This window comes from Thamnophis sirtalis, unplaced genomic scaffold (genome assembly GCF_051295495.1).
Source record: "Thamnophis sirtalis isolate CommonGarterSnake01/CBP01778 unplaced genomic scaffold, rThaSir2_p1.2 scaffold_7, whole genome shotgun sequence".
Taxonomy (NCBI): domain Eukaryota; kingdom Metazoa; phylum Chordata; class Lepidosauria; order Squamata; family Natricidae; genus Thamnophis; species Thamnophis sirtalis.
Genome location: NW_028261387.1, coordinates 74902210 through 74919189, shown reverse-complemented (window position 1 = coordinate 74919189; position 16980 = coordinate 74902210). Strand labels below are relative to the sequence as shown.

The following is a 16980-nucleotide window of genomic DNA, read 5'->3' as shown; positions in this document are numbered from 1 at the left end:
AGTACTGGCATTGTTTTATCAGCTGTTTTCATAGATTACTATAAAAGAGCCAGATGATCTGTGGTGTAATTTCCATATCATTTTATCTATATTTTTGACACTATATTATCTATATTTGAAGATAAATGAAATGTAAGACAAAGCTTGGAATTTGTTTTAGAAGCTTTAAAATTAGTTGTACAGAAACAATACAATTAGTATTAGGACATTTTCAATGCAGCAGCAATTCCCACTCTCCAAATTTTTCTAATAATCTTCAAATAGATGGTGTCCATCTTCTCTCTCAGCTCCTCAAAACGCCATAAGTGCCACTAGCCCTCTCCAATGCAGCAAACACCAACGGGTAGTCCATGGACCACTGATGGTCCATGAGAAAATGTTAGTGGTCCACAGAAAAATTATTTGCATTTTTTACATTGCACTAAATTCTATGTATCTTTTTTTTAAAAAAATCATATTAGTAATCCGTGGGATTTAAAATTATGAATTTAGTGGTCCCTGAGGTCCAAAAGGTTGGTGACCCCTGCACCAGTAGACTAATGAGGGAACCCAAAAGCTAGCATTCAACCTGCATTAGGGGGCAGTGTGATACCTTGAAATCTTAACCTATATGACAAGGGATTGGGATGTAGGATGAGATAGGAGTTGCTGACAGCGGGATGCTGGCCTTCCAGTGGCATCAGCATTTCTGCTGCAAAGCTGCACTTTTATGACTAACAAGCAACAAAAATTAATTTCCTAATGTTCGTGTTCATTTTCACTCAAGGCTGTTTGTGAAATGCTGTTTGAAAAGTTAGAATGAAAGTTTTGATCCTTTGCAAACAACATGATCCTCTCATTCAAAAAGCAAATATATAACCAGCATATTTATATGAAAAATGAAAAGGTTAATTTATGTGTATAGATGCCACTTAGAAAGAACTACTGTATAGAGAGACGATCTAATATATCATGGAGTGTTAAGATGAGATAACCTTTACGAATACTCAGTCTGCTGTCCTAGAAACCAACTGATTAATGGACGGACACATGATTTAAAGTCCTTCCTGCCCTCCCATCCCACAAACTGCATAGACTTCCAAAAAAAAAAAAAAGATTCTCTCTCTCTCATCATATTGGCAAATTATTTGGCAAAAAATATCCCATTTTAATTCAGTGGTACTTCCAAGTAAAGATACACTGGGTCCATTTTTAATCTGCTTTGTTGTTGGAATTATATTTTTTTTTATTTAAGGTGCAGTATGTGTAAAGATATCTTCAGATAAATATAAAAGTAAAGAAATAAGAACTACCTTAGAAATTCCTTCTTTGGATACATCCTTCTTTGTCCATTTTTGCATTTTTATATTGATTTTCATTTGTTCCTTCTAAGCCATATGAATTATTTTCATATTTAATTGTGTTTCTTAATTCAGTTTGTGTACTTTCATTTTATTGCAGTAATGATGTATTTATATGTTCATATTGGCAGGAGGAGCTGGCTGGACATGGTAGGAGCACAGATTTGATATCCAGTTTTGCTATAATCCAAATTCATCATCTTTAGTATTTAATTACTGCAAGTCTATCATGTGTGCTTAAAGAAAACATACACATTACATTAAATTATTATCAACAAAGGTATAAAATCAGGCTTCTCCTCCTTCTGGAAATGACCTCAGCGATCTTCTAGTCCAACCCCTTGCAGGAGTCAGGAGCCTTATACCATCCTAGTCAAATGGTTGTCCAGTCTATTTTTGAAAACTTCCAGTGATGGATCACACACAACTCCTGAAGGCAAGCTATTCCATTGATTAACTGCTCTTACTGCCAGAAAATTTCTCCTTATTTGTAGGTTGTCTCTCTTTGACAAGCTTCCATAATTTCTTGTTCGGCTCTCTAGTGCCCTAGAGAATAAATCAATCCCATCTTCTTTGTGACAGCCCCTCAAGTAGTGGAAGGTAGCTATCATGTCCTCCTGATTCTTCTCTTTGATAAGCTAGACATACATAGATTCTCAACCGTTTGTCATACAATTTAGCATCCAGACCCTTTATCATCATTTTTGTTCTCCTTTGCACACTTTTCAGGCCTCAACATCTTTTCTGTATCGTGGTGTCCAGAACTAGATGCAGTGTGGTCTCACCAGCGATATTATCATTCCTATTGTCTTGACACTATCCTTCTGTTGATGTATCCTAGGACTACATTGCTAGCTCATATTTAAGGGATAGTCTAGTAGACACCTAGATTCCTCTTAGTTACTACTGTTGAACCAGGTACCACCTATTCTATATCTACACATATAGTTTTTCCTACCTAAGTGTAGGACCTTACATTTTTCATCATTGAACTGCATATTGTTGGATTGGGCCCAGTGATTCAGTCTGTCAAGTGTTTTATGCAACTCTGTAAAGAAATGTTGAAACTGGTATATTCTATAGATAAGTACAAACGAATAGGATTGCACCTACGGTATTAGCAAATGGTTAAATGCTATTACTTCATGTATATGCAGTTAAGAAAATATTTTGTTCTACATTTTATCCTATTGTCTCATCTTTCCATTTATGACAAATGCATAAATATGTGTGCATGGCATGTTTAATTATAGGTAATATTTTGTTTTTGATGGTGAAAATGTTGAGTTTAAATCTAATAGATTAACAAATGTCGCTTTATAGTTTTTATTTTATTATGTGTATATATTATGTAGTATATTAATCTTTGAATATTAGTACCTCGGGTTGGTAGTTAGATTGTTGGTTTGAGCTCTGGGCTTGGCGATTTGGTTGCAAATGTTTCATCCCCATTCAAGGAGACATCTTCACTGCTCTTTGGATTGTGCTTGTCTTGGGGAGCACTGGCCTTTAAATACTTTTCTGAGGCCTAATCTGATTTCAGGTTATGTGATTGGGTGGCTGTAGTTGTTGAGTCATAGTCCTTGGTTTTAAGTCAGACCAGGACTTAGGAAAGTATTTAAAGGCCAGTCCCCAGACAAGCACAATCTGAAGATGTCTCCTCAAATGGAGATGAAATGTTTGCAACCAAGCTCGGAAGTCAAACCAACAACACTATATTAATCTATATTGTGATTTTGCTCATTTTCTAGTGTTTAGTCTAAATTTTAGTCTATCTAAACTCCTTCACCACCTGCAGTGTAAAATGAGAACTTCAGCAGTAGCACAACATGTAGGTCTAATCTTATTAAGGTGATAATGTGAATTTAATGGAGATATTCTGTCTTTCTTTTACCAGGGCTACTACCTCCCAAATTACAGACTGAGTTTTTTTATTTAGAATATAATGACATTACAGTTTGTAATATTTTGACCACAGCATTCATAACTCAGTCTGTTTATGCTGTCACACATGCCTACCCATTTTACAGTTTGAAATTAATAAGTACTTTTGTTTTGTTAAAATCTGGAATTGGATCAGCACTGAAACAAAGCAAGGGTGAGGCTCAAAAGAGAAATAGATTGTAAATAGATTGAACGAGAAATAGGTTACAGGTCATCCTTGATTTACAACCATTTGTGTAACAACCGTTTGAAGTTACAGTAGCACTAAAAAGGTGACTTACAACCAGGGGTGAAATCAACTTACCTTTGCTACTGGTTCGCAAATGTGAGCGTGCATGCTCGCTTCGCTTGCCTGCACCACCTACACACATGCACAAGACTTTCCGCGCAAGCGCAGAGCATCAAAAATGGGACATGATGATGTCCGGATGGGTTGGCAGAGCCTCCCACCACCTTGTTACCAGTTTGCTTAACCGGGTAGAACCGGCTGAATTGCACCACTTCTTACAACCAGTCTTCATACTTGCAGCTGCAATCAGCATCTCCACGGTCACATGATCCAAATTTGGGCATGTATTTATGATGATGCAGAATCCCAGGATCATTTGATCTGCTATTTGTAACCTTCTCAATTGGCTCTAACAAATAAAGGCAGTGAAGAAAACCAGATTCGCTTAACATCCAGATGGTTCACAACAGCTGTGGTAATTTGTTTAGCAACCATGGCAAAAAAGGTCATAAAATTGAGTGTGACTCACTTAATAACATCTTGCTTAGCAATGTAAATTATGGTCCCCGTTACAGTCATAGGTCAATGATTTCTTGTATTTGCAAAATTAGTAGAAAAGGTACAAAAAAGTTATAAGAAAGGTTAAATATAGTCGGATGGTCACACATCCAATTTGTAGAAGGCATTTCTTTCATAGGAGGCATATTCTGTTTGAAGTATTTACCAATTAAATCTGGTTTAAAGAGAAAAATAACTTGGATTCTGAAAAAGGAGGAGAGGTCCTGACAAATATTATAAGCTATGACCATATTGGCTGGAGGAAAATAGGAGTTGTAGTTTAATACCTGACTTAATAGCTAAAGCTGGGTTTTTTTTATGGCTGGAATGTAAATTGTTAACAATTTCTAGCAATCACTAGGAGTGCATACTTTGCATATGAATTTAGATACTCAGAAGCAACAAGACATATTAACTTATGTTTTCTTTCTATATATTTCATATTTTTTTCCTCTAAACCCATTTCCAATTCACTAGAGAAACAAACTAACTTCATTGCTTTTTTGACCCAATGCCAACCAGCCTATTTACTTTGCAAACTTGTTACCAACCAGGGAATATGTTATTCTTTCTATGCACTTTTATAATTTCCATCAACCTTGACTGGAATTTTTATGTAAGTGCTCATATAATGTAAACATTGTGTAAAATGGAAGTTCCCTTGTGACAAAATTTTAATGACGTTGGTTGGTTGATTATGTTCCATCAAATTGTTGTTGACTCTTAGCAGCTTCATAGATTTAAATTCATTAAACTCATCTACCTTGTTGCTCATGGTCCTTGTCTTCTTTTTGTTCCATCTTTTCAACCATTAGAACCTTCTCCAGAAAGCTGGATCTTTGTATAATGTGATAATCTGAGCTTGCTCATTTGTGTCTTAAGTGAGAACTTTGGGTTGAATTCTATTTGGGAGGAGTAAACAATTAAAAAATAGAATCCTACTAAAAAGCTTGAGCACTTCTAAACACCTTTCAGCACATCTTTTCCTTCTCTTTGAAATATATTTTGAAGGTACTTGTGTAATAGATAGTCTTTGTTTAGTGACTGTTCAGAGCGATGGCACCGATGAAAAGCAACTTTCCTTGTATTTATGATCTTCACAGATCTGTAAAGCAAAGGAAAGCTGATACAAGATCATAAGCACAGTCTCCATTTCACTTAGTGATCACTTAGAACTTAGAATAACAGAGTGGGAAGAGATCTGGAGGTCTTCTAATCCAATCTTCTGCTCGAACAGAAGACCTGTGTCACTCTGGACAGATGGATGTCCCATCTCTTCTTAAAAACCTCCTGTGATATAGCACCCACAGCATCTGGAGCTTCACTTAACCAAGTTGCCAATCCCAATTGTGGTCACTAAATAAGGACTATCTCTAGATAAAGTATCACATAGTTTTTTTTTCTATCTTCAGATTATCAGTTTTCCATGATTTAAAACCTATTTGTTGGAGTATTCTTTTAAACATTAAAAAAAGTATTTCACTATCCCATTATTTTTTTAAAAAGCTTCTTCTACAAGTAATTTGATTATAAAATCCTATGTCATCCAGAATGTATCCAATTTAAAACTTTATTGCTCCATTTTGTCCTGCTCCAACAGCATATGGAACACTCACTTCAATTCACTGACTTCATTTCTCCTTTCTATATATTCACAACTGAAATGAGAACTTTATGAGGTATTAATTAAAAAGGGTTCCATTTATCCATGAACTATTCAATAAGGGTTGCAGGAGTGGGAGGGAGGAGAAATAGGATAATAAGAATATAATTGCTTTATTAAAAAGTATTGATGAAATAAAGGTTATACAAAAAGCAGTTCCTGAAATAATACATTACCTTTAAAATAATTCGTAGGAGAATTGTATCAGTATTATCTAACCATTGCAAGTAACACCTACCATCTAACATGGACATTCCAATTAAATGCAAGTAATTCTTAGCTTAAGACAGCAATTGGGACTGGAATTGCCATTGCTAAGTGAAGTGATCGTAAATGACCACATTGCTTAGTGCTGGCAATCCTGGCTAGTCCCAGTTGATGTAACCCAGTGGTAAAATTCAGTTTTCTTTTACTACCGGTTCTGTGGGCGTGGCTTGGTGGGTGTGGCAGGGGGAGGATACTGCTAAATCTTCATTGTCACCTCATTCTGGGGGCAGCCAGAGGTGATGTTTGCCCGTTCTCCAAAATACTCAAAATTCCCACTACCGGTTCTCCAGAACCTGTAAGAACCTGCTGAATTTCACCTCAAGATATGTAGTGCGGTGTGAGCGATTATGCGTGAAGAGCCAGGAGTCTGAGGTAAGGAGCATAGGCATACTCACAGGGGAATGCTGGGAAGGGCTGGCACAGTTTACGCAGGACTTATGGGAGGGCCAGCTCAGGCTGTGTGCAAATAATGGGAGGCTGGAGAGAGGGCCAGCATGAGTCATTTACTAAAGTAACTTATGACCTTACCTGCCAGCTTCCCCACTGACTTTGCTTTTGGGAAGGCGGCCGTCAAAGTTGCAAATGGTTATCACATGACCACAGCTTCCTGCAATACTGTAATAGTGAGCTGGGCATTTAAACACCCAGATTGTAGTCACATATTTTTCAATACTACCAGAATAGCACTAATATAAAATAATAACAATAATAACAGAATAATAGAGCAACTGTGGCAAAAAAGTAAAGATAGTATCAGTAGTAATAGGCTCCTTGGGTGCAACCTCAAAACAACTGAAGCACCACTTGAACATCATAGGTATTGCCAAAATCACCATTGGTCAATTGCAAGAGTCAGCTTTATTCGGAACAGCCTATATTCTGCAACAATATCACAATATAACATCGACAAACAACATCTCCTATCCCAGGTCCTTGGGAAGGACTCGACAGGTGGATAAAAATGCCAAATCCAGTCTGAACATCTGGCTGATTGTTAGCCAGATGTTAGCCAGATGCATAATAATGCAGCCATTTTTACACTCTGTGATGGAAAATATTTGATTTGGTCATACACCTTTCTTAGTGTAATAAAAAAGTATTGGCTGGATCCTGCCCCTGACATATTTGCTGACTATTTGAAAAAAAATACCATTTAGATATGCCATTTAGATTTTCAGCTTCATGTCCCATGTTTTATCTTCTAGATACAACCTGATGTTTGCTATATATTTATTTTATAAAGATCCAGAAGTTCCTGTCAAAATCAGGCACAATCTTGCATTTGTGTGTTGCTATTTCATATTATTTTCAGTTTCCTAAAGAAACTGATTTTTTTTCTCAGCAACTCTCCTTAAACATAGATTTTCTTCTGTAACTACTGCAGCCACCAATCTGAAATACCCAATATATTTGTTTAAAGTTGTCTTTGTCTATGAAGGGTACTTTCCACAGGAGAGACTTGAAGATGACCAATCGGTGTAGAGATTTTTTTTTCAGGGGGCAAAAAGTAGGTCCCTCATCTCTTGCCTTGGATTCAGATGCTCTTTCTCTTTATATATTTATATTTATTTATTTTTTCTTGTGAGAGATGTACTCCTTAGTTAACCATAATGGACTGAATTCCCTTCCTCAGCTTGTAAAACACACCACATCATAAACTAAGCACAGCGCCGCAGTTTGCACAATCCACTTGGCTCAGTGAGGCTGGTTAGTTTGGGGGTTCATAGACAGAGATACCATGGAAAGAAAAACTTGGACTTTTCTGGCAATTGGAGAAATGGGTGCGTTGTGGGGAGGAGAAGGAAGAGACGGGGTAGAAAGAAATGTCTTCATAAGGCTAAAGTTTGAGGGCCGGAGTGTTTTTGCTTTTGTACGCGAGGTGAAGTTTACCCGCCCAGCCATGCCTGAGGTAAGGGGAAAAGGGGCTGATCGCGACAGATTTCCTCGGCCTTTTTGACAAATGCCGCTGGCGATGGAACAGGTTTCCACCCCCTCTGAGCCGCCTGGGGATTGCGTCAAGATTGGAGAGGAGGATCCTCCTAGAAATAAATTAACTAAATAAAAAAAAAAGCCGTCCCATACTCTCCCCGCTCCTCCCTCCCGCTCTGTTTTGAAATGGGATCTGGCCGCTGCCTTTGATCGGGACATAATCGCCTTCTCCCGTGCTTGGATCCGCACCGGCGGGAGCAATAGGAGAAGCGCTTCGCTCTTCGCCCGGGCACAGATGAGCCTGGCTGGCATTTGGCGTTTCAACCGCGCCGCGCGAGACAACCGGCAGAGCCCCAGGAGGGTTTAGTGGTGGTGGTGGGGAGACTAAAGCCGAGAGCGGAGAACGGACGGGCGCTGAAGGACTGGGGCAAGCAAGAGCGGCAAGGCGAAAGTAGCAGGAGTGGAGAGAGCGGGGATGCGATCTCGGGGCGTCCTCCCGGGCTCGGCGGCGGCTGCAGCCACGGCAGCGGCGCGAAAGGCGAACCGCTGCTGAAGGACAGGGCGGAGGGCCATGGAGTCGTTCCCAGGTGAGTGGGAGGACGGCGGGTGGGTGAGTAGGGAACAGCTGGACCCGGACGGGAGAAACGCCGAACTCCATCCAGGAGCCTCGGGTGGGGCTCTGCGAAGGCTCCTGCCTGACTCTTCTCCCCGAAGGCTTGGCGGGCCCGGTCTCCCTGACCCCGCGCGTGGGGCGATGTGACCCACCCGGGCGGGGAGGGGGAGGCGGCTCGCCCGAGAATTTCGATGTCCAACTTCGCAGGTGGTTTTTTGGGGGGGTGGGGGAGGAGGAGATAAGACACCGAAGCTGGGTGGGTGAAGCCGACGGGGTGCGATGCCTCGGCGCTGCCCTCCGCAGACTGGCCATGTGCGCCCCCTCCCAGAACAACCCAGCTGCTTCCTTTGCCTTTCTGCTTTTCTACTCTGGCAGCACTTTGTCCGATGGACACGTGTATGTATGCTTTTTTTTTAACTTGAGGACTGGCCGCTTGGTGAGAGGTAATGAAAAACGCGGATTGAATATGCTTCGATATAATGTGTATGGATTGGCGTCTCGGTGCTAGTAGGCTCATTTCACAGATGTAGGTCCTCCGACAGCTACTCAAGAAGTATCCCTCCCCCCCCCCCCCCAAAGACAAGTATTGAGTCTCCATGTAGGCGCTCGGCTAGCCTCAGAGCGAGTGGTTTCGGGCGTTTTCTTTTGCAAAGAACATTTCTTTGACCTAGGACCGTTCTTAGGGAATGGATAGTCCTAGAAAATGAAACAACTAACATGCAATTGTGTTCACTGTCCCTAAAGACCGTTAATTTATTGGCATCATAGGAACAGTCCGTTCTCTCCCCCCCCCCCCAAAAAAACCCTCCAATCTTACAACTTCAGCTTTGGTGAGTAAACCCCTCCCCCCTTTTCCTAAGAAGTGAAAGAAACTGAATAGACGTCTCTTTATATATAAGAATACTGTGTAGCCTTTTGTTAGACTAGCTGTGGAAGATTGTGTTTTTTTTTAGGCTGAACAAAAATACTTAGGATGCACCCTTAAGATGCAGTAAGAATTATCCAGATGTGTTTTTAAAAGTTTGATATTTATGTTTGAAATAACATCCCATTTTAAGGGACTAGATAGTCCTGTCAACCTAGGACTATCTAGTCCCTTAAGATACAGTGATCCTATAGGCACAGCTGTTGGGCGTCCTGAATTTTTGTATCTTGGAAGCTTTAATTTTGTTAGATTTGGGTGCTTATTCATAGCAGGAAAATTACTTGGTGTAACTTCTGAAAGCTTTATTGAAACAAATTCTTATTTGTTACTTCTGAAGTCTTTGGACTAAGAATCAGAATAAAGGTGAAGCTGTCTAGAAGGGCTAGCTTTTCCTGCTCTATAATAATGTAGTTTACCTGTAGAGTCAATTGCAGTCATTCCATACAGGTACTTGGAAGCATCTCCCATTTGTTTTAGTGAAAAGTTTGTTATGTATTTATCAAATTTCTATAGTCACCTATCTCACCAAAAGCAGTTACTTCAAGATACAGATATGTAAGATTTCAGTTTTCCTTATCTGTTACTTTAATTCAATGTAAGTAGAGAACATGTTTGAGGAAATGCTAAATGGTCTATGTAGGAGAATATTTATAAGGAAAATGTATGTTTTTGTGTACAGGAAAAATTGTAGGAAGTCTGACTGTAGTTGCCATTGTTTGTAGGCTTCAGAGGGAGAAATCATTTTAAACCACTTGTTACATAATATTTTGTTTTTAAAAGTGCCTGGAATGGTTTCTTATTTTTGGATGAAAAGTTAGACATGTGAACAAAAGGTATAATTTTCCAAATAGCTCAACTATGTAAATTAGCTCTATTAGAGGAACTTCTAGCTGTCATAGTCATGATTTCAGTTTTTATTCCTTTTCATGCTTTAGCATTAGACTTTTCTAGAAGGGGAAAAAACACCCTTCTGCCTATCAACTGTGTGTGTGTGTGTGTAATAATACATGTTTTGTTCCAACTGGAATATTGTATGAAACTGATAATGACATTTTACATTAGTGAAATAGAAAGAAAGTAGTCTTGGTAGAAAATGTTGACCTTAGTGACAATCTAGTACCCCCTAAAATTACAATTTTAGGAGTTTTAGTATACTCTGATAATCTCAAATTCAAAACAGTCTATACCAGAGCATGAAAATGAAGAGAATGGAAAGAGAAATACTTGTGCACAAATATGTATGTATGTATGTATGTATGTATGTATGTATGTATGTATGTATGTATTATGTATGTATGTATGTATGTATGTATGTATATATTATATATATATATATATATACACACACACATATATACACACACATACACACACACACATCTCAAAAGGCAGGATTGATGATATAATTATCATCATGCCTGTTTTATTGGGTAATTCCTAAGGAGTGAATTCATGAGGATTTTTTTAATGATAGGAAATATAAGACATTATGCAATTTCATCCACTTAAAAACTCATTGGCATAATTTATCAATTATATTGTATCACTGGCAGGTGCAAGCTACTGCTAGTACTATGTATTTGCAAATTTACTATTGCCGTCAGTCTTACTTGCCATTTTATTTCTGTATTTCAGCTACAGATTTAATTACATTTCTCTTTCATTCCAATTATAAATACATTTACTTGAAATCAGCCCTCTAGAATTACACACTTGCTTTCAGTTAAGTTCACAGAATTGCAGATCCTGATGCTTTGCTATTTTTTAGCTTTCTGTATTATTATACTTTTTGCAATTGATTTTTAAAATAAAAGGGGAAGTCAAGAGAGAACTTAAGTTTTATGTTCTTTTCTAACCCACTAAGCATCCACATGGTATTTGATGGATATGATATTTCTTAATGTTTGAATTTGTATTTATATAACTCTTCTGATTAATGGATGAATGTTCCATAATGTTCTATTATATTCCTTTTTTACGTTGTGGCTCTGAAAAAATCTATTTCAGTAGATCCTTCAGCCCAGTCTTTATTTTGCTATAATTCAGTTTTTGACAGAGGCCCAAATAATTATTTATTTTACTCATGCATTCAACTTACCTGCCTAGGCTTTATTCCTGCTATCCAGTTCACTTTGCCAAATGATCAGTATTAGTCTTAAATTACAAGACTATGTCACATCTTCTACTCTCCCAAGAGATGAACATAAACCTCCTAAAATAAAGGCTCTTAGGAAATGTCTACATGTTGCAGCAGTTCAGAAACTGTTCCAAATTTGTACAAAATCAATTGGTTTATAGAGTAGGTTGACTTATGTCAGTTTGGAAGAAATCTGGATATTTCCCTTTGTAGTACTGAACCTTTATCTTGCTTGTAAAATGGTCATTTCCCAATTTACTGGAGCTCTTGCCTCACTAAGAGATTCTGGTTAATGGACTCAAGACAATAATTACTTTCAGTTTTCCCTTTCCAATTTCTAATGTCTGTCTCTCAATGTTGTTAGGAAGTATTTTCCCATCTCAAGTCGTTGCATCATTGTGCAACTGTTATTAGAGCTAATAGGAAAAAAGCATAGTTACAAAAAATACAAGCATGCTATAATTTCACAATTATAGTTTACCAGAGACTTTTAAATACAAGAAGAATGTTATCTTTCCAGCTATGAAGTTGCTCCCCGTAATAACTGCCCAGATATATTTTGCAAAGGATCAGAAAAATATACACAATATGGGATGCTTAGAATTTGTGATCATAAAATTCTGGACTTGAAAGGGGCTATTGAAATCCTAACACCCAATCCATTGCTCTTTGTAAAAATCCAAATTCAAACATGTACCATTTATGGTTGCTTATCTTCTGCTTTAAAATGTTCAGTAAAGGGGAGCCCAGGGGAGTCTAGTAAAGGGGAGAATGGTTCCGCTAACAAACTGCTCTTACTGTTAACAAGATTCTTTTATTCTGTAACTTAAATCCATTATTCTATATCTGCCCTATCATGCAGCATTCTTACAGGTAGTTGAAAAAACAGGTAGCTATGATTTCTCTTGTGTTTCTTCCTTTTTAAAGTTGTGCTTTTCCAGTTATTTGTCCATGAACATAATTCCACTTAGGTTCATATTCCACAATCATCCTTCTTGCCATTCTCTAAACTATCATCTTTGTCTGAAACCTTTTTAAAAGTATGATACTCAAAGCTGATCTCAAGATAGGGTCTGACCAATATGCAGTTCAGTTGAACAGTTGTTCTCCTTGATTTGGGAATGTTATTTCTATTCCTGCCTCAAATTGCATCTGCTGCTGATTCAGTTTGCAATTAATTACTATTAATTAATCATGAGTAGTATTCTCCAGGCAGATGTTCCCCATTATATATTGGTTCATTGGCTTCTATTTTACAGCGAAAGTTATTTCTAGCCATCTCTCTAGTCTCTTAAGAGTGTTTTCATTTTTGCTTTATAAGCTAATAGTTATATCACTCAGTTTTATCTCATCTGCAAATTTAATAAACATTTCTTCCATTCGTTGAATTTATATTTTATAATTTATATTTTATAAGACAAAAGCGGAGGCAGTATGCTCCGTCTCATATTTGGGTAGACCAGGTTGCCCTGATAGAAAAAACATTTCTTCCATTCATCTAAGTTATATATAAAGTTCTTGAGAAGGGCAGAGCCCAGGCGTGAACTTGGAGGCACCTCATTCAATTTTTGCACTGAGTGTGATGAAGCAATGTTGAGGATCAGTAATTTCAATGTATGATTTTCAAGCCAGATATCTATTACCTTTTTGTTAATTTGTTAACAACTAACCTCCTAACCTCCATCATACTATGATGGTGAGTATAGGTTTTCTTGACACAATCATTTAGTAGCTAAATGTTCAAGTTCTCAAGGTTACATATAGTTTCTAATCTTGGATGTGATCATCGGAGACATCTAAATGTTGCTACCAAATTGTAGCACTTAACTATGACAGTGGAGAGAATAAGGAAGATGGCATTGATGGGGAGAACCATAGACTGTTACCTAGGCAAAATGTTCTTTCTCCACAAACACTCAGAGAGATGGTTGCAAACTTCACCAAGAAGTTTATGGAGCAAACAAACAAGCAGCAAAGAGAATGTGAATGCAAAAATATAGATGCACACATTTATTTTGGGGAAACTAAATCCCCAAAAGTTCAACAAGCTTGGCTTGAAACAGTTTCAAATCCAAAACAGCAGTGGTCAAGCAAAGTCCAACGGTCCAAACATTGTAGATGGATTCCAGGCCAATACTGGTCAAAGTCATAAGGTTTCAAGTCCAGAGTCAAGGCATATTGAGCCTGAGTAAATGGTTGTTGTTCCCAATGGAGAGATCACTGCACTTCTTAAATAGAAGCAATCCTGGTATGTGTTGCTCATTTGGAAGAGCATGACCCTTCCACTCGAAAGAAATTGAACAAATTAGATCTACGTGGGAGGTATGCCAGGAGGAATCATTTACTATACAGAAAAAAAAACAAGAGGAAAAGACTAAAGTTGGCCCACGAACATCCTAGACAAAGCTAGGACTTTGGAGGAAAATGTGCTATGGACGGATGAGACAAAGGTAGAATTATTTGACCACAGTACCAGAACCAAGCACAGCATTTCATTGAAAGAACCTGATACCAACTGTAAAACACTGTGGTGGAAATGTTATAGTTTGGGACTGCATTGCTGCATCAGGGCCTGAGCAACTCATCATCATGAATTGCTATGATGATGAATGTTCCATGAATTTTTCATTATACCAGAAGATGCTGAAGATAACATGAGACCATGTCAGAAAATTGAAACTCAACCAAAAGTGGACATTGCAACATTACAAAGACCCCAAGTATTCACATAAATCCACCAAAGAATGGATGAAGAAACTAAATGGAAGGTGCTGGAATGTCCAAATCAAAGTCCAGAGTTAAATCCTATTGAGATGCTTTGAGGTGATCTGAATACATGGCAGAATCCCCTCAAATGTTGCACAGCTGAAGAAATTTTGCAGGGAGAAGTAAGGAAAAATTCCTTCCAGACTAATTTCAGATTGTTTCTTGCAAAGGGGGCAGGCAATACCAGATGACAGAGCCAAGGGTGTCCTTACTTTTTTCCACAGAAGGAAATGGAATATTTTGTTGAATAAAATTATTGCAAAGTCAACTTTTCATAGTTTGATGTTTAACACCTTTACCTTCATTCTTTATATATATTGCTTGGATGAAAATAAGCAGTACATTCCAGTGTTTTGAAAAAAGAAAACTGTATCTCTGTCTACTTTTGGCATGTCATGCAGAATTTTATACACATCAGTCATATTCATGGTGGATGCTGTTGAAAGCCTCTGAGAAACCAAGGAGCACCAAAATGGATGTATCATTCCACCATAGCTGTGTCATCGGCAAGAACAACTAATGCTATCTCCATCCTGAACACCAGCTGAAATGGGACAAGATAATAGATTTCCTCTAAGGTCACAAAGAGTAAGGATCTCCAGCTTCTGTTCCATGGACCAGCACCGGTCTATGGCATGCCAGCAACAAGTCTGTGCAAACAAGCGAAGTCCCATCTCTGCGGGATGGCAGGCAGCCCATCTGGTCTTGGAAAAATATTTATCCACAGAATTGGTCCTTGATATCCAAAAGTTGAGTCCTCTGATGTAGATCTTTAACTCCATCTCAAGGGCGCAACTTTAATCATCTGGGAGAGATCTGGAATTAATAATCAGGTTGCCAGACTTTCACAAGACTCAGGGATGTTTTAGACAATTTACAACATTTCTGTGGAGGTACTTAAGTACTGTATATAGTTAGATGTTCATTGGAACATCACATTTCCATATTCAGTAGGGAAGATGTAAATTTAATAAAATAAATTCATGCATCAGACAGATGTGATAAAATTTCCTATTAACAAGCAATATTATTGCAGAAAATATGTTAATTATCCCTTTTTCTTGAAGGTTTACTAGCTGAATGAGTATTTTAATTAGGAATACAGATATGTTTCTCAGTTTAATATTAGCTAGTTGAACAGTATTTGTTACTGGCTAAAGTTTTAAGTTCTTAATCTTCATAGTTTGCTCATGTTTCTCTCTTCCCTTGAATGGGCAGTAGGTTCATACTCATTATGTTTTCAGAACAAAAAATGAAATTATATTCCATTGTATCATCTCACTTTTAAGATCATTTTCCTTAGACCAACTTAGTCTTTTTCATTCATCTTCCATTTCTTTGCATTTTATATTATATTGTAGTCTTATTGAGACAGAGCTCATACTTTTGATACAGTAGAATTTCTTGTTCAAGTCCTGTTGAATACAAAAAAATACTCAAATGGTTTTGTTTACAGTTTCTTATATATTTGTATAGCTATAAAATTATGGTTATTTTTTCTGAGCATAAAGCAGCATGTTTGCTTTTAAACATTCTTTGCCAAAATAATTACTTTACAACTTACCCTCCTACATAGATGTTTAAACTATTTTCACACATTACAACTATCTCATTATCAAAATAGCTACTCTTCATAAGTACTCTTTATAGCTGTCTGAAAGCCTGCAATCAGAAGGTGTTTGTCACGTAATAACTTAGCAAAAAAGGATTTTTTTTAAAAATGTGTACATGTGTTCTGAAAATGTGTATAAGTATCAAAGAGACAGGTTCCCTATAGGCTTTCATATTTGCTGAAAAACATATTTAACACCTTCCAATAATTCATAAAAAATGGCATTGGATGATAGCCTCAGATTCAGTATGAATAGGATGATATAGAATTCAAAAGTCCAGGTTTTTTTCCCAAATTGTTACCAAAGTTAGCAAATGCTGCACCATGTCCAATCAAAATACCAAGTGCTTAGCCATGCAACTAAATGCCATTGAGAGAATGTGATGAGAATAAATCAGTTCTAAGCTTGGCAAGTACTAAAATGGTCACGTGATAGTTTCACCTTGTGTTCAGTTTGTTCAATTCACATTCATGCTAGCTTTGCTCAGCCCACTTTCTAAAACATTTTCATTGGCGTCATAGGAATGGTAACTACTGCTATCATCTACGGTCAATCTGGATGTGGTAAGTGCAAGAGTGTATTATAAACAAATAATTGTAGTAAAAATTTAAGAACCCTTTAAAAAATCTAATTCATTTTATGCATGTCATAGCCCTGGAATCAATAGCAAGTAACATATGGATCTGATAAATACTTCTTGCTATTCAATTTTGAAAGAAAAATAATGCAGAAGACAGCTATCAGTATAAGAGTAGGTAACAGACTGGATGTAAATATTTAAACGGTTACTCAAAGAACAACTTATTTTATATCCTCAGGAAAGGACAAGAAGCAATGGTTTTAAATTTAAGGGAAAGAGACTGAGATTCTTGTATTCAACCTATACAAAAACAAAGAAAGCAATTCAGTCTGAACATTTATTTAATTCTTCATAGGATGCCTGAAGATTATACAACTGCTTTATAACTGCTGCTTTTGGAATGGACAATTGGTCAG

At 37.5% G+C, this 16980-nt stretch overlaps 1 protein-coding gene across 6 annotated transcripts in view; it reads left to right on the top strand.

Moving 5' to 3' along the window:
- Positions 1–16980, top strand: part of SULF2 (sulfatase 2) — a 275220-nt gene that overhangs the window by 152032 nt on the left and 106208 nt on the right. The window contains exon 1 of one of the 6 annotated variants that reach the window (XM_087720441.1): positions 8154–8517. The exons of 4 other annotated variants lie outside the window; for them this stretch is intronic. In XM_087720441.1, coding sequence (XP_087576567.1) covers positions 8502–8517 — 16 coding nt within the window. In that variant the 5' untranslated portion in view covers positions 8154–8501. Of the gene's footprint in view, positions 1–8153; positions 8518–16470; positions 16548–16980 lie in introns of those variants that run through there. One more of the 6 variants, XM_087720440.1, reaches the window with a different exon arrangement.